General features: G+C 40.4%; 1 protein-coding gene across 4 annotated transcripts in view; it reads right to left on the bottom strand.

Moving 5' to 3' along the window:
- Positions 1-22946, bottom strand: part of CSTF3 (cleavage stimulation factor subunit 3) — a 50713-nt gene that overhangs the window by 5294 nt on the left and 22473 nt on the right. For all 4 annotated transcript variants that reach the window (XM_055722835.1, XM_055722837.1, XM_055722836.1 and 1 more), the window contains 13 exons: positions 12093-12125; positions 11613-11710; positions 10115-10181; positions 9985-10019; positions 9752-9878; positions 7003-7080; positions 6645-6807; positions 5492-5601; positions 4961-5077; positions 3722-3796; positions 2265-2408; positions 2067-2169; positions 306-375 (listed from right to left, as the gene is read on the bottom strand). In XM_055722835.1, the coding sequence (XP_055578810.1) occupies positions 306-375; positions 2067-2169; positions 2265-2408; positions 3722-3796; positions 4961-5077; positions 5492-5601; positions 6645-6807; positions 7003-7080; positions 9752-9878; positions 9985-10019; positions 10115-10181; positions 11613-11710; positions 12093-12125 (1220 nt within the window). The remainder of the gene's footprint in view (positions 1-305; positions 376-2066; positions 2170-2264; positions 2409-3721; positions 3797-4960; positions 5078-5491; positions 5602-6644; positions 6808-7002; positions 7081-9751; positions 9879-9984; positions 10020-10114; positions 10182-11612; positions 11711-12092; positions 12126-22946) is intronic.

Here is a 22946-nt window from a genome sequence, read left to right on the forward strand (position 1 = left end):
TTAGCCACGCCACCGGCTCACACCACGGAATCCTCACTGTGCAGGAGGGTTCTGCACTCCATCCCCAACAGTCCTGTGTCAGTGAGGTTTTAAAGGCAATAAATTAACAAACTTCACTGCAGGTGGGATGGGGACTTCCACAAACCTGCCACGGTTGTTACTGTTTTAGACACCAAGAAGAGGGGAAGGAACATATGTACCTAATTTTGGCCTGCTGTTCATTTTTCTAATTTCTTTGGGGTGTTTGTAGTTGAAAGGGGTTATGTATCTTTTTTAGTGTAGTGAAACTGCTTTTGCAGACGTACCCAGATTTCTCAGGTGGAAGGCTCCCTGAAGTTAAAACACGTTCAAACAAAACTCTTGTATTATTGTCCTCTTTAAAAATAGAAAGAAAAAAAGAAAAATCACACTGAGTAAAATATATTAAAGACAACTTAAAATCATGTCCATTCAAAGAAATGTTTACATTGAATTAAACGTACAGCTGACATTCTGATACCTGGATTTGAATTTCAGTAAGTAGAAAAAAAATCTGAACGCCTACTGAAAACTTCACCAATGTTAAATCCTACGGTGAGTTTGTTATTTGAAAGTTTACTTTTGTTGATAGCAACAAACCCATCCTAATACAAGTTCTTTTGTAACAGCACACCTACTGCTTGGCATCTCTTCAGGTTCTCTGGGTTTTTTTTCCATTTTCTTTGATTATCATAAAGGCATATCTCAGTAATTTTACATTTGGCCTTTCCATTCATTACTTTCCTTTTAAATATGCTTGTACATTTCTCAGAAGTCCTCCCAAAATCACTAGACCTGGTTCCCGGTGAGCAGTCAGCCTTTGTACATTACCAGCTGGGGGAATGGAGTGGTTTGGGGAGTTTGTTCTTAAAACCTTAAAACCTTCTGCCCTGTCTCTCTCGCTGTCCATTTTACCACGTCTTACATTTACAGGAGTTCAGAGATCAATTTTCTTGGGGTTTTTTTTCAGTAAAGTCAGCTGGGTTGCTAAGACAGAGCAACACACCCGCAAGTTTTAAGGTATTTTTTTCTGTTGGCAGTCTATGGAAAGGCATTGCAAATATTCACATAGAGTGAAAATAATTTCTTGCAAAGTTAAATATACTTTCACAGGCCAAAAAAAAATCCCTGTTCACAGGAGAAAAAAAAGCTCTAAATCTGTTCAGACTTTCAGAGCCTGGGGCAAAAAACCCCCACACCTATTGTGGTCTGACAGGAGAGACTGACGTGCCTGGTGCCTACGGAATGCTCTGTGTTCTTCTGCTACAAATACTGAGCTAGAGTATTGAATGCTTTAAGAAATGCCTGAAGAAATCAGAAAATCTAATAGGTACCTGGCAGAGAGGACTGGGCAGAAGAGCAGCCTGGGACAAAGCGCTCTTTCCCCCTCTTCTCTAATTGCCTAATTGTTTAAACGAAACATGGACCAGGACAGCTGGACGCAAAGGTCTCTGCCAGGCCCTGCTCCCCGCAGCACCTCACAACATCGCTACTGACTCCTGCATCAGGGAATCCCACACAGCGACCTGCTGCTGCCCCGCCAGCCCCTGCCCAGGGCTCCTCAGCCCCCCGTGCCGTGCCTGTGCCCTGCTCTCTGCATTGCAAACCAGCTCCCCTGGGACTCCCATGTTGCTTTTATACCTTTCTTATCTCACCTATTTGAGGAGAGCGAGTTTAAATTAATTCTAGTAGAGACCAACTAATCCATCGCTCCTCTCACGCTGATTTCAACCTCCTATAGACCTTTTTTCCCCTCAATGTACTTCCCACTGTGCAACAGATGCTGTAAAACTGCTGCAATGCAAGTGAGTTACAATTCGGAAAGCTCACTCTATTCAGTAGAATCAGGAGCTAATGTCACCGTACTTCTGGAACTTCAATAAGGACAAAAAAGCAGGTTTTGTTTTCAAATTAATTGCCGAGTTTCATGAAGAGGCTTCATTGCTCTTCAAGAAGACTCAAAACTAAAATACAAAGAACTTGGCCTGAACCTAAACTCGCTGAGGAGGCAGACCGATGCATTAGACCTCTCAAAGCTTAAAGCTTACCATTAAGGTGAGAAAGGTAGTCGATATATGCCAGTACATATTCTGGAATGTCTCCATATTTTTTCAGCCCTAGCTCAAAAATCTTAAAGGCCACAGACTTATCCTGCAAACATTAGAAAAAAAAATAAAAATGTTATTAGCTTCAGTGAGCTACACACCCTCCTGACACTTAGTATCAAATGGAACACCTATGATTACCTTACTACAATAATACTCCATTAAAGCTGCTGTAACATAGACGTGGTGGCGGGTCCGGGCATCCTCCCGTGCTTTCTTAAATATCATTCTTCCAGATTTTATGCCTTCTGCTCGCCTTGCAAACTTCATATATTGGATATAAACCTAAGGTGCATATTAATATTTATATAGCATCAGTACTAACAAAGAATACTAGGATATAATAAAGTTTTTTACTATATCTGAAATAATCTTTACTCACAAAACACAGCTAGTAAGTCACAATAGAAAAAAGACTGTGTTGTACCTCTGTGTTGTTTTGCTATAAATACTGAGGCAAAGCTTTTTACATACTTTTTCAAAAAAATGGAATATACCCAAGACCGATCCCTTGAAATGCTAACAGTTAATACACAGATTTTTCAAGGAAGGGGAGGTAAGTAGATGAATGTAATTTACATAAGCTGCTGCCTTCAGAGAACTAGAGGCTTACTGTAAAAATGGTATCTTTCCCATAAAGTGAAGACATCCGCAAGGCTAAAGAACAGTCCAAAGGCCTGACGAAGCTTTTTACTGTACGCTATACAATCCAAGATACAAATTATCCTGTCTGCAAATATTTATACCCAATCAAGGAAATAATGAATGTGCTCTTTAATTCAGTGGCCAATTTGTGATTTGCATTTCTTTGGGATTTAGCTTTCCTTCACTCTGAATTAGATCACAAATAACAGCATTCCTCAAACAGGAGGAACCGGTACACGGTTTCTCAGAAAATGCATATTTGGGAAGCGTTATGATCTGTCTTCAATGAATTGAAAGTGTCAGTAAATGGATACCTTTCCTCTGACACTGACCTGTTGTTTAATTTTAGACCTCAGACATTCTTTTTCCTTCTCATGTCTATTTATAAACTAAATAACTTTTTGAAGGCAGGTTACTTCTCACACCATTTGTTCAGTACCACCACAGCTGGCACTACAGACAGTGTTGTTTACTATGTAACTTAAGGAGATGTACACAATACTCTTTGATACTTACATGGCGCATTACAAATTAATTTGCAAACTGTATGTACACAGGATGGTGTATTTCTATGCAGAGAAGATAATGGGCAAAAGCAGCATGTTTTTCATGAGTTAAGGGAAGGAAAGTGAAATCGTAGTTGAGCCAACAGAACATACACCAGTTCTTACGAGCTGTGTCATGAAATCTTTAATGCAACTTCATTGCTTGTTCTAAGAGATTTTCCAAGAGAGACAGAGGAGAAAAGTGCACATGACAGTGTATCTAAGTGGATTAAAGGCTATAATTATCAACCTTGCTGAAATTTTAATCTAATTCTGTCATCTCAGTACTCCACCCGCTCAATCATCCTTGTGACCCAACGAACTCCTGTAAGTACTTCCCCATTCTTTGTGCGTGCTCAAGACTATCTATAGGGATGTGGAAAAACTCAATACTAAGGATCATCTTACCAGAGTGGGATCAATGTCTTCAATCGCCAGGAGCCGGTTATATATGCTGTGCACTTTCTCATACTTCATTCGACTCTAAGTAAATAAAAGGGAAATACAGGCTGCTTGGTGATACTATTATAAATCACCTGTGAGAATGCAAAAATCAGTCTGAAGAAAACACTCAATTTTTTCCATTTCCTTTTTTCCCCAGCTGAACACTAGGTATGGTAGTCCCTACACTCAGGTGCATTTTCCGTCTTGTGCAGTCATTTCTTTACTTCTCACATTAATATCTCACTAGTACTTATGTACATGATGCTTTTCAAGAGTCTCTGAAGTCTTTTTCTAATTTAGGAATACCGCAGCAGAACTGCCACTGTAGGTGTTTGAGATAAAAGGACTGTTTACCTCTATCTAAAAGTAATGTGCAGACAGCTTGGAAAACCAGCTTCTTTGCTCTCCAACTAATTCATTGCATTCCCTGCCAGCTCAGCCCTCCCAAGTTGTATTGTGCAACCCTAAAAAAAAGTCTAAATAGCTAGTACACTTGGGATACAAGAGGCTGCACTGAAAGCCAAGGAAGGCTTTTCTTTTTAAGGGCAAAGGGGTTTTTGTTTTTTGTTTGTTTTTTTTCCTGTGGTCCTTGGGATCTTCCTGGACCTCCATGGACTCTCCCATGTTATAAGTGGGCAAAATAAATCCTGCAGAGGACCCCATAGTCCTCATCTCATCATTGGGAGACAGCCTTTATTCCTGATGGTTCACGTGCAAACCCAACGACTGTTGAAGCATTACTCGTGGATGCTCTGCAGTAAGGTGGCAGCCTGGGTAGAGATTCCCAAGAAAGCTGCAGTATGGGGCATGCCTCCCATCTTCCGTCACAGCCGTGCAAATACAAACATTAACCCCCCAAGAATTTGTTAGGAAAGGTGTTCTTTATCCCCATTTCAAGTGAAGAGGCTGATGCTCCAGTAAATGTAAATCTATCAGCCTTTCAATTTCATAGTAATTTGAAAAATATAGTCAATATTTAAGTGGGAAGACAACAGATTTTCAAAAATTTTGTAGCTCATACAGTGGGCCTTTCCTTTTCATTTTGTCAGCTCAGTCTCAGAAACACTGAAAGAGGTAAAGGCTAGAAGAATCAGTAAATTAATTCTACCAAATTCTGTGTATTCAGTATGTTTCAAATAAATGACATTATTAATGGGAGATGTCTTTGGGTTTTAACATCAGTACATCACTATTTTTGCTCACCTCTTCATAATCTGCATATGCAAAATAAAGAAGCATATTCTTCTTTAATAAAGTGCTGATCGCTCTTTCATAAATATTAGCAGCCTCATCACTGAAAAGTTTAGCATTGTTCATGTCCTGTTATAAAATAAGTATGATAATACAATTGTTCAGCATCTGTGACAATGACGGCCAAGCTATGGAATATTTTCTGTGTGTGAAAAGTCCCAGGGAACTTCCATGCAGTGCTCCAATAAAGTGATAATCTCCTCCCCAGTACTTAAGGAATCACAAAATCAGGCCAACCCCAACCCTCATCCCCCAGACCTAAAATTGGCCAACACTAAAATAGTTTTTCATAATTCTTATTTCAAATGCACGTGTTTATTTCTTAAAACAGCCCCGATTTTAAAATTCTGAACATGCTACAGCTTATGGTGTTAAATGTTTTCCACACCCCCCTCCTTGGTTCTTAAGTAATTGAGGAAAAATTAACAGTACACCATGTCAAAGTAATGAAATAAGAAAGGAAGCCCACGGCGATGTGCTTACCCCTTTTTCAGCTAGCAGTTTACTAGATTGCTCGAGGTACTGTGCAGCTTCATACCAGATATCTGGGTGATGTCCCAGAACCAAAAGGCATTGCTCATAGGCAAACATAACTGGGGGGAAAAACCATAAGAAATACTCCTTGTTAGCGCAGAAATGGTACCATCTTGGACGACGGAAGTATGAAATACAAACCCCAGCAAATAAATCAGACAATATTAACACTAATTTGCTTTGACTACAACAAACACAACTGCAGTTCTTTTTTATTGCCAGGAACTTTATAGAATCATAGAATCATTTAGGTTGGAAAAGACCTTTCAGATCATCAAGTCTAACCGTTAACCTCGCACTGCCAAGTCCACCACTAAACCATGTCCCTCGAGTGCCACATCTACGCATCTTTTAAATGTCTCCAGGAATGGTGATTCAATCACCTCCCTGGGCAGCCTGTTCCAGTACTTGCCAACCTGTTCAGTGAGGAAATTTTTCCTAATATCCACACCAAGCCTCCCCTGGTGCAACTTGTGGGTGTTTCCTCTTGTCCTGTCGCTTGTTATCTGGGAGAAGAGACCGACCCCCACTTGCCTACAACCTCCTTTCAAGCAGTTGTAGAGAGCAGTAAGGTTCCCTGAGTCCCCTCTTCTTCAGACTACACAACCCCAGTTCCCTCAGCTGCTCCTCATCGGACTTGTGCTCCAGACCCCTTCCCAGCTCCATTGCCCTTCTCTGGACATGCTCCAGCCCTCTACATCCCTCTTGCAGTGAGGGGCCCAAAACTGAACACAGGATTCAAGTTGTGGCCTCGTAACCACTAAAACCTGCCTCCCCTACAGAGGAAGAAGCAGAACTCATTCAAGAACATCAGTCATAAAACCCAGCTGTGATCCACTTGTTTCCTGACCTCCAACGAAAGCTGAGTGGCACATGACTACAGCGCTGTCCCCCACAATCCATGTACTACTTTCAGCTTGGCTTGAGCAAAAACGGAAGAGTAGTTTAAAAAAATCACCCACACAATTCAAGAAACTTGATCAACTTCTGCTCCAGCGTGATCCCTGAACACTAAACCACGTCGTGACTTATGCTGGAGGTCGTTCGCGGAGTTTTGCATAAGAAATGCAATTCTTTATGCCCTAGCGCAGTACCTATTTACCTCTTTTTGTTATGAGAGTTTGGTCTTCTGTACGCAGAGGATTGCTCTTTTCCCACTGGATGTATTTCTTCCACATGTCTACCTGCTGAGCCTCTTGGGGGGTATTTTGGGGGGGGACAGAGGGGGCATTGCGGTCCAGACCTTTCATCACAGTCTCGTATTCCTGAAACAGAAGCATTTGTGAGCAGCAGATTTAAACACACTAAACACTTTGGTTACGCTTTATAAAAACCATACAAATGTTTTACCATACCCAAACTTTTTACTCTAATGCACATTTTTATTTGAAAATAAAACCAAGTTTAATGCTAGTTTGTAGAATTAAATAGAAGAAAGAAAAGTCAAAAGAAGGTTGTACCTTTGCTACACGTCGTGCGTTCATATAGTCTCTACTCCTGTCTTCAATCATCTTCTTCGCTAAGTGAATATTGATGCCCTGGAGAAGGGTGACAAAAGGAATTGGGAATGTGCAATTTCACTTTGGAAATATCGAATTTGACTTGATCCAGAAAAAAACTTGAAAGTGGATGCAAAAGTGAGCAACGAAGGACAGTTATTTTAAAAACTGATCTTGGAAGGTACTGCGTTTCTCCTAATGAACGTATGGGCAAGAACTGATTTATCAGAGAATAAACTCACTACTAAAACCCAACTGACCTGAAACACTTCAGTGTATTTTTAATTACTTCCAGCTTTCAAAAATACAATAAACTTTGCATAAACCTGCTGGGTGAAAGTGGAAAGAATGTATTTGTGGTTTGCATTTTTCCTTCTGAATCATGGTCAGCGCCTAGTCCGAGTCCCAGCTCCCTGCCTTGCTGCCGCATGCTGTTCACCAGGCGCAGACTGAGACAGCGTATGAGCAACTCTGTTTTCTTGGACAAGTAGTAACAGAGATTGACCTCCAAGCTCAAAGCTCTGACTTCTCTGCTCCTGATGTAACTGACAGCTTTTAAGAGAGATTATATTCAACATACACCCTGCCATAGGGTACCTTTGTCAGCTGAGACTCGAGACCTGTCACTGCAGAGAGTGCCAGCCCCCCAGGACCACGCACCGGTGCAGAGGGCGGTGCCGTGCTGCTAAGCAAGAGCAGCGGGGGATGAGGGGCAGCTGGGCGCCCAGGCGCAACCCACACCTCAACATCAGCAACAGAGACCCAGCCATGGGGTCCCAGGCATGAACAAAATCTCAAAGAACCACGCTTATGGCAGGAGAAGCAACCACCCTTTTGTTCACACCTGCGTCCAGGTAGATTTCGCTGGCGTGGCTTGCCAGGACTTCCGGGCAGGTGAGCGCAGCTTTCAGTCCTATTCCGGGCACCCGAGCTAGGTACTGACACGTTACAGAAACAAAGGTACCATCTGAACTCGTGCAAAGCTCTGTCTGGGATAGCTAACTGGGCCAGCTAGCACAGTCACCAATGCCCCCATTTAACCCAGGCCTGGGCTGAGAACGCAGCAATGCTCTCCTGGGACGCACTGCCAGCCTTGTGAGCTGCAGCTGTGCAGCTTTCTGAGCCAAAGGTGGTCACTTCTCTGTCTCACTAGGGCTGTTACCACTTTTGACCATTTGTTTAATTAAAGATACCGATGACCGACAGGCTGATACTGCTACCTGGTGGCTAGTGACTAGGCTAAAGGGAAGCTTGAGAGTACTTTAGTTGCAGCAGATAGCCAGTAACCTTTCCTACAGAGCCCTGCACACCCCCTCTGTGTGGCCGGGCTACCGATGGGGGGCACCGCTTCCCCCTCAAAGAGCCCTTCTGGTGAGGAGCATTTCCCTCCTTGTGCCAGGACACCGGCCAGCAGCAGCCCTGTCCCTCCAGACCGGCCTAGCCAGGGCAGGACACAGGGAAACCTGTGTCCCAGCAGAGCGCTGGCCCTCGGCTTCCAGCAGCTCCGAGCAGCCCGAGGGATGGGTCGGTGTTACAGGCGTCAGCCAGAGCTGCCTCAGCGGGAAGCAGGTGCCGTCCGGCCGCAGGGCAGGTTTCAGCTATCATTTTGACAGTCTCCCTGCATATTAACGAATGCAGTGGGAACCAGCAGTGACAGCCTTCATTTGCTATGTGGGAACGCAAGAGGCGGTTTACAGGGAAGTTGGATTGGGAATTTTTCTACGCAGGAGAAGACGCCGATGGGTATTTTTCCTAGTGGTCAGCAAGCTATCCCTGAATACCAATGGGCTGATGAGCTGTTACAGTACACACTCCACTCGTGGCTGCAGGTGCCCATAGCGAGTCCCGCAGTGGCTCTATTAACATCAGAGGTCACCAAGCCTATAACTTGCATAATTAGCAACAAAGAGGAATTGTCCCTTCCTTCCTGCTCAGTGCACAGCTGACCCACAGCATGCCAGCACCCGTGCCCCAGCTGTGCGAGGCAGGACAGAGAGGGCTGTATGAGCGCTCCTGCCTGATGGTGCTGAGCACCAGGGCATCTACCCTCAGTCCTGCATTCTCACCTCTGCTGACTGGGGTGGGTTAACAAGCTGTCACCCAATGTGTTTACAAATCTGCTACAAAGGTGCAGCTACAAATTAGCCTGCAAGGCCAATGAGCTGAGGTTACGCTTGCTGAAGACGGTGTGGCAGCAGACTCACCTGAATTGATGCTGTAACGGCTTCAGGTGAAGGATGGCAAGATGCATTCTCTATGTACTTGAGACCATGTAAGTTAACACTGTGAAGGCAGTCCAAACCATCATAGCTGAACACCATCTCACCCTGCGCAACTGCAGCTGAAAGGAGGGGAGTGCCTCCTTGGGGAAGCAAGCCCTCATTGCCAGTGATCTGCTCTAGCTTATGTTAAATATTCTCCATCCTTGGTGACACCAATTTCTAATTCACTAGCAAGTCCACCGGGCCAAGTGAGAAAAGGGAAACTGAAATGTATCCTATAGAAAGACTTTTAAAATAAATTTAAAAATTTACTCAAGTACCTGTGGAGTTTTGCCACAGGTCTTGGTACATGCTGCACGTGCAAAATGCATTTATATTGCTGGTCATCTCTTATACATAATTATTTAGTGGATACAGTTTGAGCACCATACTTGGTTATACGATTATTCTTTCTTTATGTCACAAACAAGTTTCATGTTCTTGATTACCTCTTCATATTTGTTATAATCTCTCCAGAGCTGTTCTATGTTTATCATTGGATTCACGCAACCACGCTGGTAAACCCTACGGACAGCTGTTATCCTCTGGTTTTCTGCGTAAGATCCTACTGCTTCTCTAAATAGTGGGGAGAGAGATTAACGTCAGCTATTACAGACCATAACTGCTATGAACATCAACATTACATTAACTGAGCTTAAAAAAATTCTTTCAAGGTACTTACACGCCTTTCAAAAAATTGATGTAATCCACCCAGATCTACGTGAGAGAAAATATTACATATAATGAAACCAATGTTTAGTTGTACTTGTTATAAAATTAGAAGTAAAATGTGTTTTGATAAAAAAACATACCTGGTATGACATGATTTCCATGCCAATCTTATCCAGAGCAAAATCATATGCCTGAGCCATTTTTTCTCTGAGGAAAAAAACAAACCACAAAGACCATAGAGCAAGCGTTTAGTATTTTAAAAATTCTTTATTTAAGAGTATTCTTTTATGCAGCAAATTCTAACCAAACACTGAGGTATGAAAAGTATCATTCAACAGCTGAGAGTACGAGTTAGCATTCAGATAGTTTTAAATTCTGCATTTAGTGTTGGGGCTTTTTTAAGAAAATTATTTAAATCTATTGGTGGCAACCTAGCATACTAACAGTTCCTGATCCTCCCCCTACCCCACCCCCCCCTTAAGCAGAAATCCACGTATACTATGCGAAGTTGAGAAGACAGAAAACAACTGTTCTCTACATCTTCTTAGCTGAAGATGTTTCTGTTTTTTTTCCTCAGAATTCCCCTAACCTTGTTGTAATTCTCCAGGAACACCAAAAGGCTGGGGCAATTAGGAGTAGCTCCCCTGTCTGGAAACTGCCCACAATCTTTCACGTGTTTTCTTATCCCCCCCCAAATGCAAAGTATTTCCCCCCAAATTTAAAATGTTCACAGATTATTTCCTTGGTCAAGTTTCAATGAAAACAGCTTTTTCTCTCTCCCACTTCCCTTTACTCAGACATCTTTCAGTACCTTACTACCTCCTTGACCATATTAACAGGAAAAATAGAAGAAAGTTAAATTAGATAAAAAGATGGGGGGAAGGGGGCACACTGATGCTTTAATTGTTTCAAAACAGTCTTGTAAAAATTAAGAAAAATCTGCTTTTTCCCCCTCGTTAATGCAGTAGTTATCTTGGCAGTTATAGTACAAAGACATTATGGTAGGTTGAGGAACAGTTTATAGATGCTGAAAGGTACTGATGTTACTTGAAACCTCAAACAAGAAGAAAAAGCATTAAACACCATCTACAAGATTATAAACAAGCAAAATGCAGCAACTGAAAAGGGATGAAAAAAGGATACATCCCCAAATTTGGACACTTGTTTTTTCTGCCTTTTTATGCATTCCAAAACCTTCTCTGATTACTGAGCTATTTACTATTGCTAGTCAAATACAGTACCTCAGCTAGAACCAATGCTGAATTCTGTGGAGACTCTGAACAGGACAGTAAGGGAAAGGACAGCAAAAGATCCCGACTGAAGAAGTGTGTTTCAGGTTGGCTCAAGCACCAATCTCATCTGCAGGGAACTGGCATGGAAACACCAGCTACTCCCCCACTCTTGTCCCACCCTGTTACATGGATCCAGACTAAGGAAGCAGTTTTATCCAGCAAGCTCAATTAAAGAAACTTTAGAGTAAATGTTTTCATAATGTAGATTATATATTATCCCCCCCAACACTCTACTGAAGATCCCCAGGCAGGTTTGCCACCCAGGTCCCCCCCCACCCGCTAGTCAAAAATCAAGAAGAAATCCACCGTATAACTAGAATAATTCAGAGCAACTCTGTTAACTTACTTGTAACTAGGTAGCTTCCCCTTGGTTTCTCGTACATAGGAAAGGTAACATTTCCATAAATCAATGTGTAAAACCTTCATAAGGCATCGCTGAAATAACTGTTTAATACATCAAGAAGATGTGATCAGGATTCCAGATACAGAAATTAGGTTTCTACTTTTAAAGCTATACAGTATGAATTAAATTAATCTTTGTAATTATGATTGAGATTTGTAAGAAAGAGTAAATTAAACTACTTGTCGTCTCTGTGCTATGTAGGGGAACTAGAGAGAATTATGCAGGGAAATTCCTCTGCGCACTTCACCAATTACAGCTTGGTAGTAATTTTAATTACACAAATTGGCTTTAGTGATACTTCTTATCTGTGTTTTTGAGTTGCATATTCAATGACAGCTATAGTTCTTTTCAATCTGCTTTAGCCCAATCACGAGATACTCATTCTTGCTACAGAAATATAGTACATATATTGATAGGACTCACCTTTTCCACTTTGTCATAATTTTTTGCTTTAATCTATAGGGAAGCAGAAAAAAACAAATCACTTAAGAAACTATTTTAGAATAGTAGGAATATATTTTTCATACAACACTATAGCATTCCAGTTGGTACCTTGGCTGCCTAAACTAATTACATCGTAACATCACATAATGTTGCAAAATTATAATTAAACATACAAAAATCATGTACTTCGCTTAGCTTTTCAAAATCAGTGAGTTTTAATTTTTTTTTAAATTATTTTTCATTTCCACTAGGGCCAAAATTTAGGTATCAGTAAGTAACGTTGCTTTTCTGTACCCTGGTTTGGGCAACCAGACTCTGCCTCTTATTTCAAGGTGCTCTGTTGCCTTACGCGCACATACTGACTTCAGTATCAAAGCCTCTGGCTCAGGTTTTAGTAAATCAAGGGTAAAATACCATATCTGCAAAATGATAGGCTAATAAATGTATTCTATTTAAATATTTATTTCTCAAAGTACACTTTGCTACAGTATGCTGAATAAGGGAATAATAAACCATGGAGAACCTGCTTTTCCACAGGTGCCCTGGTGCTGCCTTCCAGGAGGGACCAAACCACCCTCACATCTCAGCACTCATTTCATTCAGACAGCACACACACTGCAAGGGTAGAGGGTGAAACCTAGTCTCGAAGTAACAGGTTGCCTTTAAGACAGGACAAAGAAGAGCACAAGACAGATGCAGAGGGCAGACTGGCACCCGTCATGTATTTATTAACTCCAGTTATGTGAATATACTAGGCAATTCGTACAGACACAGCTTGAAGAAACAAGGAAAATCAACAATGCCTTTAGAAGATGCTTATCTATGCTGGAAATAATAATCTTTTAATGAAATAAGGATTTGTTATGCTGTGTTGCATTTTTTTTAAAGCATCAAAACTCCCTTTTAAATCTCATTGCTCTTTACTTAGGGGATTCACAGCTTTTATTTTGGTGTGAAACATGAGCCACAGGAGCAGCTCTGCAAGCCTTTCCTTCCCCCCCGCCCCCCAGGAGCATGGCAGCACGCAGCAAACAACACCTAGTGCAAAAGGGTGCTAATTGTATCATTTTTATATTCTTACAAATGTCTCTTCCTCTGTAAAAATCAAAAAAAGACATCTCCCATTTTCACTTCATCTTTTTTTGATGGCAAGAGTAACTTTGCAGGTTCCTTAGCACCTCTTGGAACATGATGAGAAGGATTCAACTCTCAGACAAGAGTCAGAGCTCTCAGTCTATGCCTCCCACCGCCTGCAAACCCCTTTCACCCTTGGTCACTGAGTGGAAAATAACAAATGAGTCTTGGTTTGTATGCCTAAAAGCACAAAGCACAGCTGCCTGCACTTTTTTTTCACTTGTACTTACTCAAGTAGAGTCTTCATTAACATGAGCAGAATTTTTTTTTAAAAAAAGAGAGTGAATCCCCAGGAGGCAGTATAAATCCTTTTTTTGGTGAAAATTAAATAAAATTAATCAATGGCTTTGCCCCTGACAAAAAGAACAAGACCAAAAATCACTTTTAAAAGCTCAGAATGAAAAGCTGTTAATCAGGCAGGGCAAAAATTAACAAGCCTTCCCGGTTTAGCCACATAAAAAGTGTTTTGCACGTCTGCCTTGAGTTACTACACCAAAGTTGACAGGGCTGTGAATGCTCTCTGCCTGCTTAGCACATCTCCCTGTCACCCAAAAGCCCACTGACAACTATTACTCAGTGTCAGTGACCTATTTTTCATTTTTGACCTCAGTTGTTGTATACAACATCAGGTAAGTGCACTGTAATCTCACTTAATTGTTTACCAGAAAAACTTATTAGCACCTGGCAGCACCGTGACCAAGCAACATCAAAAAGACCGAGCACAAGGAGTACTTATCAATTAGATGACATGCACTTCCAATAACCAAAGATCATGAAAAATAAAATACTTTTTAGAAAAGAGAAGCTATATTCTTTATTTGCATGGGTTATGACTCAAAGAACAAAGCATCTTCTACATGAATTATCAGGTACATGAAAAACTGCTGACCACAGCTGGATTTCAAGTCAGTGTTATATTATTTGTTAAATCTACACAAGTGGTTTGATAGTGATACCTGAAAATTCAGAAATCTTGGTACCAATGAAGTTCAGAGGCTGGAAATTGGCAGGTTTTGTTAAAAATAAAGAAAAAGCAATATTGCCCAGTGCTTTCTGGGTCTCTCTCAATTAGCAGCTTTTATGAAGCCCCCAGAGCCAGAGGCAAGAGCAGCCATCTCTCCTGCGGGAATTTGTGTTTCTCGACTCACCACTGGCAAGCAAACACCCTGGCAGCCCTGGCTCAGGGATGCCACCGGGATGGGGACAGCCCATCACCAGAGAGAGCACATGCTGCCTCCAGGACCCACTGTCACACGTTTCTGTTACATTTCTTGGGTTTCCTATCACAGACATAGGAACAGGCAGCGATTAGATGTGAACAAGCATACAGGACTGACATGAATGCTTCATGCTTGTCCTTAAAGACAAACATAAAGCAAACTATAGATCTTTACAGCAGATTATCCTTCAATTTCTAATGCTGCCTGTATTCCTGATAGCTTTAATTCAAGGGGTAGGCATGCCCCTCACGGAAGAAGCTGAGATACAGGGGTGTCTCCAACACCTACAGAATGAGCTCAGGCGTATTGTCATTATAAGGTAACACTTTTAAGGTAAATTCTAAGGTAAAACAAGTATCTCTCCCCTCTACCCTTGAAGACTATACAAAGGCAATCTAGCCTGACTGGCTCAACTCAGACACTCCTGTAGTAAAACACATCTGACCTGCCTTCCCTTGCCTGTGACAATGAGAAATTCCATCTGTTTTGCTGAAACAGTAACTTTAATTTCCTATTGGACCATCTAATGTTAAGTCACTACTGTATCAGCTTTGTACAAGACAAATTCGTAACAACAGGGTCAAATTTCTTCCCTGAATACACAGCATGCTTCCTTATAATGAGCTTCACAAACATTCAAGGGCAAAATTTAATCCATAAATTACACTGCACTTCACCACTTTTAACAACTTAAAAGACATGTCATTTATGATTATGCAAAGCAAGAGGTTTTATTATTCTAAAGACTTAAGTCTCCTTGTAGTTGTCTGGCAACATACAACAGAAGCCTAAAAAGAGCCCTACTTCAATCTTTTAAAGCATTTCTTGGTTTCAGCCAAGCTCCTAAGGAAGGCAGGCTACTATGTGGTACTTAAGGATCAGCATGGCCTTTTCTGCCATCCATTTCTACATGCCAACTCCACCTTATTTTTCAATGACTACTTTCTGGGGAGGGGGGGGGGAAGTATTTTCTTAAGCATAAAATCTATCATTCCCTTATCCACTGCCTCCCACTCTACCCTGGGTGAGGTAGATCCTCTTGCCCTCTGCTCTACCCACCACTCCTGCACTGCTCTCTAACGTGTTTTGGAACATTTTTTGGAAGAACCTGAATAGAAACATTATGCACCACTGGCAGACTGCATCAGCTGAAGAACGACCAACTGGGAGAGGAGAAGATGCAACAGCAGTGTGAGCGTCAACTTTCCCAGCATTTAGTTCATAGTGGTCGGTACTTTTAGAACTACTATTTCCTAAAATCTGGTTTCATTATAAATACTACCATGTACGAAACACCTTTAATGTTTTTTTTTAAACACATACACAACACGTTTGAAGTCCAAAATTACAACCAGAGCCTACATGTATGTATTTGGAAGTATTGCTTTTGTTTGTTAACTGAAGGGAGCTCACTGAGAAAGACCTATATTAATTCAGTTAGATGACTAGGTATCAGATAATTAAAAAGTTCACATTTTAAAAATAAAATCAGACTACAAAAGATTTATCACCACTGAATCCATCTGTGTTGACTTGTTTTTTTATTACATCTTGATTATTATGGTAATCAACTACTCGCTGTCAAGCTCAGTGGGATGCCGTTTGGGTCTCTATTTGTATAGAACTGCGGGTGTAATGAAATAGATCCACATTTAGCTACTAAATATAGGCTAGGGCTGGCTGGAGAGATGTTTGCACTTTATCTGCAGAATAAATACTGCTTGGATCACAGTAGTTCAAACTTCCCCAAAGAAACATCATCTCTGAAAGGATGGAGAGAGTGTAGCATGCTAATTCACCCTTCTATCTTTTGCACATTCAGCCTTTTGCTGTTTGCTGAGGCTTCCAGTCAGTGACTAATTGTGTGAGCACTTAACTTGACAAACTCATTTTCCCACAGGTCAAACAACAGCAACTACCTTTGCAAATAACAAACCAAGCTCTGTTCAAGTACATGAAATGCAGGTGAAATCCAGGACTGACACTGCACTTGCAGGTGGTCATTAACCCAAGGAGGCTGGATTCTAACTGCCTAGATAACTGGATGTAAAACTTACGTAAGCTGAACAAACCACATACTGCATTTGTGCAAGATGTTCCTCAACTTAACCAATGAAATCCTCCATTTAAAAACATTAGCATGTAATTGCAGATGAAATGTCTTTAATATGTAATTTTACTACAATTTGTACCAGATAAGGATTGAATGATTTGGTATTTCTGCAGTCTTCATTTGGAGTTCTAATATTCTTTGTGAAAATAGAGGTTTTATCTTGCTATTAGTAAAGACTGCAAGGCAGAGATACACACCAAGTATGGGAGAACTCATTTTCTCAAAATGTAATGAGATTCTAAGTATTTTCATTCAGTATGGTATAATTTTTCACATTCACATGATTGTCTCAATTTGTGTGTCTGCCATAAAACGGGATTTGAAAAGTTCCTTAAAATTATTCTGAATGAAATGCCTCCAACTACTGTTACATGTATTATTTCTAGAGCTTCCAGAACCACGGCATTACATCAATATTTAAGTCATGTTGTTTCCACTAGATATATCATGACTTGAACAGGATGCAGTCACAGCTGCCATATAAATGGCTATAATGTAGAGCAAAGAAAAAGCACCATTTTGCAGTCTGCTTCTGAGGGAACCTAAGAACAGAGTATCTCTGTTGGAAGGGACCTACAGTGATCATCAGTCCAACTGCCTGACCAATGCAGGACTGACCAAAAGCTGAAGCATATTAAGGACATTGCCCAAATGACTCAAACGCTGACAGCCTTGTGGCACTGACCACCTCCCTAGGAAGCCTGTTCCAGTGCCTGACTGACCATGCTTCCTGATCACAACCACCTTTTAGGTTTCGCAGTTGTTTCCTGCTTAACAAAAAAAGCGCTCCGTCACATACATAATCACGTATTTGTATGTAGAGACACTCTGAATCTGCTCACAGTATTTAAGGATAAACAAACTTCTCAGTGACTAAAAATATTAAGCCACTGAACAGGACCTATAATTCTGCAAATTCAATTCCCAGTTAATAGCCTGCACAGATAAATAAGAGAACAAGCACCTGCTGAGCAGGCAGTGAAAGTGTTAACCTTCTATAGCAAAATTCTGGGCCACATTACCATTTTCTGTTAAAGACAAAGACAACCAGTAAAAGGCAGCCACATCTACAGGAAAAATAACTGCTTATAAATGAAGGGCACCATTTTCTATAAGGAGCCAAGCGGCAGTGGGAGACTGGGACAGCACAGTAGCAGAGCTAGAGAAAGCTGCTGCACAAAGAGCCAGTAACACGCAAGGTTGCTCCTCACTAAGTTCTTGAAAATTGTCATTACAGCCTCATGACCCCAAGCCTTTAACATCTTTAGGAACAATTAACCAAAGCACATCAGGTTAACGTACTCTATCAACCTTTCTCCTCTCTGAGGCAGCAGCCTAGAGATCTCTACTAAACATCACCACCTGACTAATGGTAAAGGGGGGGGAAAGGCATGACTGAAGACTTGCAAAGACTATATCCAAAACTGTGAGCTTAAAACCAGATTTATGTAGAGGTTTGGGAAAGGGGGTAACAGCTATGCCTGGCCAAGGACAGCAACGGAGCAGCTCAGAGCAGAAGTCTTCAGAAAAGAGTGCAAAGGAAGAAACTGAAATGCCACTCCGAAGACACAGTAACATATGCCCCAGCTGAAACAGTTAAATAACTCTTAATTTAAAAAATCTATATAAACAAGGTGCATCAGGAAAGAAATTAATCCAGAAGAATACATGAATATAATATCCTTAGGCATCTGCAAACTGTCTGCATTCCAGAAGTGCAGTAATACAAACACAGAGAATCTGGACAACCTCGCTCAACAAACTTATAGTAAATGGACTGATCTAGAGGTGAAGAAAGATTCATGCATTGCAGTAAAGAAACTCAATTTTGCTGCTAATAATACAGTTTGGATTAACTACCCACCCCATCTAATTCCTAAGTGTCTACTCTAGTGTAAAGAACAAGGACTTTATTAAGAAATAAGAGCTCAGAAACAGCTAAAAAAAAAGCTATTGTGCTTTAGTTTACACCTTTGTGCAATTTAATATCCATGTACAGACAAATCTTTAGGACCCGCATCTGCCTCTACTCCCTTACAAAAAACGTTGCTCTCTTGGTCCTGCACTGAGGCACTTTATTCACACCAGTACTTTGAAACGCAAGCATAGCTTTCAGGCAACGTTATCCAGATGCTAGCCAGAGACCGTACAGAGAAATACCAATTTATAGGCAGCCTTAAAAAAAAAAAAAAAAAAGTTGTGTGGTGACAAAACTGTTAAATGGTATTTCCAGCTGGAGAACAGTACTGAATTGCAATCACTATCTCATTTATTTCTGGTGTCACATATACTTCTCTTTTTTCTTCCCTTTTGTCCAATCTGAATTATAAAAATGGAAGAAGCTATTTCTCAAGTGTATTTCCTCTTCCTTCCCATCTATTGAGTTCTACTGTTATTTCCTCTCATTTTGCTTGTTTGTGCATTTTATTTCCTTTCCAGAACACATTTTCAGAAACAGAAATAATTCAGATTTTCAGTTATGTTTAAACACGAATCCCCCCTCATGTTACTACTTCACTGCTATTTTCCCTCCTGACAAACAGAGTTCCATTGTTGCACATCTGTCTCGTGGATTAATAGAATTCAAGTAAAGCTGGAGGAATAGCCCTTTTCAACTCATGATGATAAGCACGCTCCATGCTCTTAAGAAGCAAAAAACCACAAAACACCCCCACAACTTCAGTTATCTGTTACTTCATCACCCTACAGATCTGACATTTAAAAACTGCCTAGAAATTGGGGGTGAAAACCAGAGTTGATGCATCTCTAAGTTTTGTTTACCTCTGAGTACGACTTAGCCTACTGAACTGACTGTTCTTTGCTGTACTACTCTCAGCAGTTCTTACACACTAATTTAAAAATCAATAGACCACAAGACCTCTTTAATAAGCACCTTCTGTTTGTGGTCATGCCATGTTTAGTACATGGCAACAGGTATTTCCTGGTTAGAGAAAGACAGGACTACATTATCACTAATTACTTTCAGGTTTTTTTTAATAGAAGTTTTGATCCATTTCTTTCTGTTTAGTCAATTTTACTCCCATATTGTCTTTTGCTCACTTTTTCCATCTAACAGCTTCACACGGTCACTATTCCTTACCCACAGATTTCACCTGACTGAACTGCACCATCCAGCTTTACCCTCCATGTTCTAAACTGTGCCTGTAACACTCCAGCAGCCTACCCACATACATGTCTGACTAGAACACCAAGACCTCTTACCGAACACCAGAAAGATGCCTTTCATGCTCCCTGCTCAGCACTGTTCAAGAAAACATGAACTTGTCTTTGGTGTTCAGGTCTTGCCATGCATGAGCATATTTTCTGTAACAGCGTCTAGCTTTACGCTTATCATTGGGAAGTACGAGCTACCTACTCCAATCATTTTTCTAAGTAACGGCAGACAATCCAGTGCTCTTTGCTCTTTTGGTCTGCATTTTATTGTACAACACATCTTCATCTATGGTACCCGCTCTAATATCGTCTCCAAATCATAAATCCTTACCTATTCATTTTGGCAACTTGCCTGTTATCAATTTTAATGTAATATTAACTGAATGAAGTAACTTAGAGATGCTAAGCATCCTTCTATTTTCCACTCCTTTCTAGCCAGACCCAACTTGATAACTGGATTCTCAATTTGTCTGCAAATCTCATTTTAATAAAAAGCCAATTTTTAACATGCCCCATGGGTTGTAATTTCCTCTTCAATTTCACACTCACTTTAAGCCACAACAGAAAAAAAACATCCCACATTCACACTCCTGCAAACTGCCTTGCTTCCTTCCCAACTTAGGCACTTTAGTTCCACCTCCACTTCTCATTCCTGTTTCTCAACATCTTGTATTTTACAGAAGCAGCTGGAAGTGTTAAAGTGTGTTTTCAGCTGGTCAGCATTAACAGATCTACTGATACCCTTCGCAGTTATTAGGAAGTAAGCCCTTTCACAAAGAAGCAGTGCTTTTTTTGCCTAGAATTAACTTTATATTAGTTTAACTCTCAGAGGAACAAATTTATAGGGCTCAAAGGCACATATAGCACCCATGGATTGAAAGAAATCTGTCAACATGACAAAACACAATGAGATAAATTCAACACTTGCTGTTTTACTTATTGGCCAGATCACTGAAGTTAAAAAGTTAAATTAAGAGGGAAGCCTAAAAAGCAAGGTATTTGGCACATCTCATTGGGCTACACATACCTGATTTGTGAACTCAGGTAAATTACACCAGTTGCCTACCTCGACCGCATATCATAAGCGAATAAAGTCTCTCAGCAGGGGCAACGGAACTGGACATCGGCACTTCTCTAATGCCTTTTTCAGCTAATTTCGTTAAGATAAATAGGTGCCAGTATCTTTTACAAGGTTGCCAAATTGAGAAGCATAGATACACTGCAATCTGCCATCACCACTAGCGAGGTGCAAGCCCATAACCCAAGTTAAAAATTCCTTGCAGTACAAAGATGTTAAAAACAAGGCAGCGATGAGGCTGCTGCAACAGATTACCTATCATAAGGATTAAGCAAGGTATCACTACCTAGAATAATGAAAAGCCAATTGTTTAATTACACAGACCCCACACCTTACAAAGCTCTAACTTAAGATCTAACTTAAAACTCTTCATTTAAAATAATTTTTTCTCTTCTATCAGAAATCAGTGTTCATTACAGTAATATACAGCTCATTAAAAAAAATCATTCCTCTGATTTTCGTAATCGCAAAATAAAAGTAAGAAAGTGTTGATTTACTATGTAATTTGATGATATAGCTGGAGAAAATGCCACACTTTAGGGGGCGTTGAATTCCCCATTAGGTTTATAGTTTGATGATTTCCTATTACACTCATTGCATGTCTACAGTTTTGATATATTCTTCTCAAATATGCTTGCACAGAAGTGCAGAAAAGGATAAGTTTAATAACGTAATTGTTTCACTGAATTATGGGATTTTGGAAAATTAATTTTTATACAATAAAGTTATCAACAATAATTTTTGTATGGAAGGTTTTAAGATTTCTCTATTCATCCACCAAGATTGTATGTTAATAACACACCTGCTAAAATTTCAGAAGGATCTTAGTATTTACAGGGATCCTTGAACATCTATTTAAAAAAAGAAGCAACACATCTAGAAGGCAGCAGAGGTCCATTAAACAGTCTCCACATTGACTTATCAAAAAGGTCTAATAGTCTAAATGAAGACGTCTTAGGACCACAAAGAACTACTGCCCATTTGAGTGGTCAAATTCAGAGACCATGCATTAATTCCTCCCATTTGCTAGCATGGAACTACTCTAATAAAGGTTCTCCCCAATATAAAGACAGCCAAACAAGCAAATCTCCTAAGGAAAAGTAATACGATTTGCTCAAAGAGTAAAAAATGGTACTAGAAAATGGAACTGTATCATAAAGCATACTCTTCTTACTGTTACAGTATTAGTATGAGACAAGCTTGGCCTGTCAGCAGAGGACAAGTTCTTAATGTTTGGACTCTCCATGGCTGGAAGGTGAAGACTTGTTGCAATAATCTGTTGCAAAAATGGCCCAAAGAATTGTTCTCAAAACCACTACATTGGTTGTAAGACAGTCCATATCAAGACAGTTGTCTCATCACAAGAAAACAAGAATCAGAATTAAGTTAATAGCGGAGAATAACGCTCAGGCACAAGTAAGTCTCTGCAAATGCATCGCAGAATCAATCTGCATTTGACAGGATGCATAGACTATTACAAAATTAAACTTCAAAAAACCAAAACATATACACTTGAACTGCAGTGCCACAAAAATAATCTTGTAAGTAAGGGATGTGGGTCCTGGCTTTGCCTGTCTGTCATTTACTAAATTGAGAAAATAATCAGCCTCAGAAATACAAGATGACTTAGCCTAATGACTGAGCTCATTTTGTTCTACAGCAATGAGATATTCCAGCTGAATTTCAGGGAATTAGCGTATTTTTCTAGTATAGGCAGCTGTCCTAATCAAAAATCCTTCATATGTTTGTCAGAAATCAAGGGAATTCTCTACTGTTTCCTTTCTGAGAATGCATATTCTTATTCATAGTTACTGAAAAGTCTCATCTATAAGTTAAAAAAGACCATATTTTGAGAGTCAATTACAGAATTAAACATCCAGATTTCTGTCTTTTAGCAATGAAAAAGAGACAAAATTCATTGTAAAAGTAGCATTCAGTGGTAAAAATTAAGTTTTCTTCAACATGAGTTTTACTGTAGGATTTTCTCAGTATCTCGTTACTAGGTCTGGACTGATCACAAGCAGCCTAATCTGAAACCACATGAACAACGCAAATTTTTGGTTAAAGGCTTGATCCAAAAACATTCCAGTGGGTAGATTCTGCACAACTATTTT

This window comes from Falco cherrug, chromosome 10 (assembly GCF_023634085.1).
Source record: "Falco cherrug isolate bFalChe1 chromosome 10, bFalChe1.pri, whole genome shotgun sequence".
NCBI classification, from domain to species: domain Eukaryota; kingdom Metazoa; phylum Chordata; class Aves; order Falconiformes; family Falconidae; genus Falco; species Falco cherrug.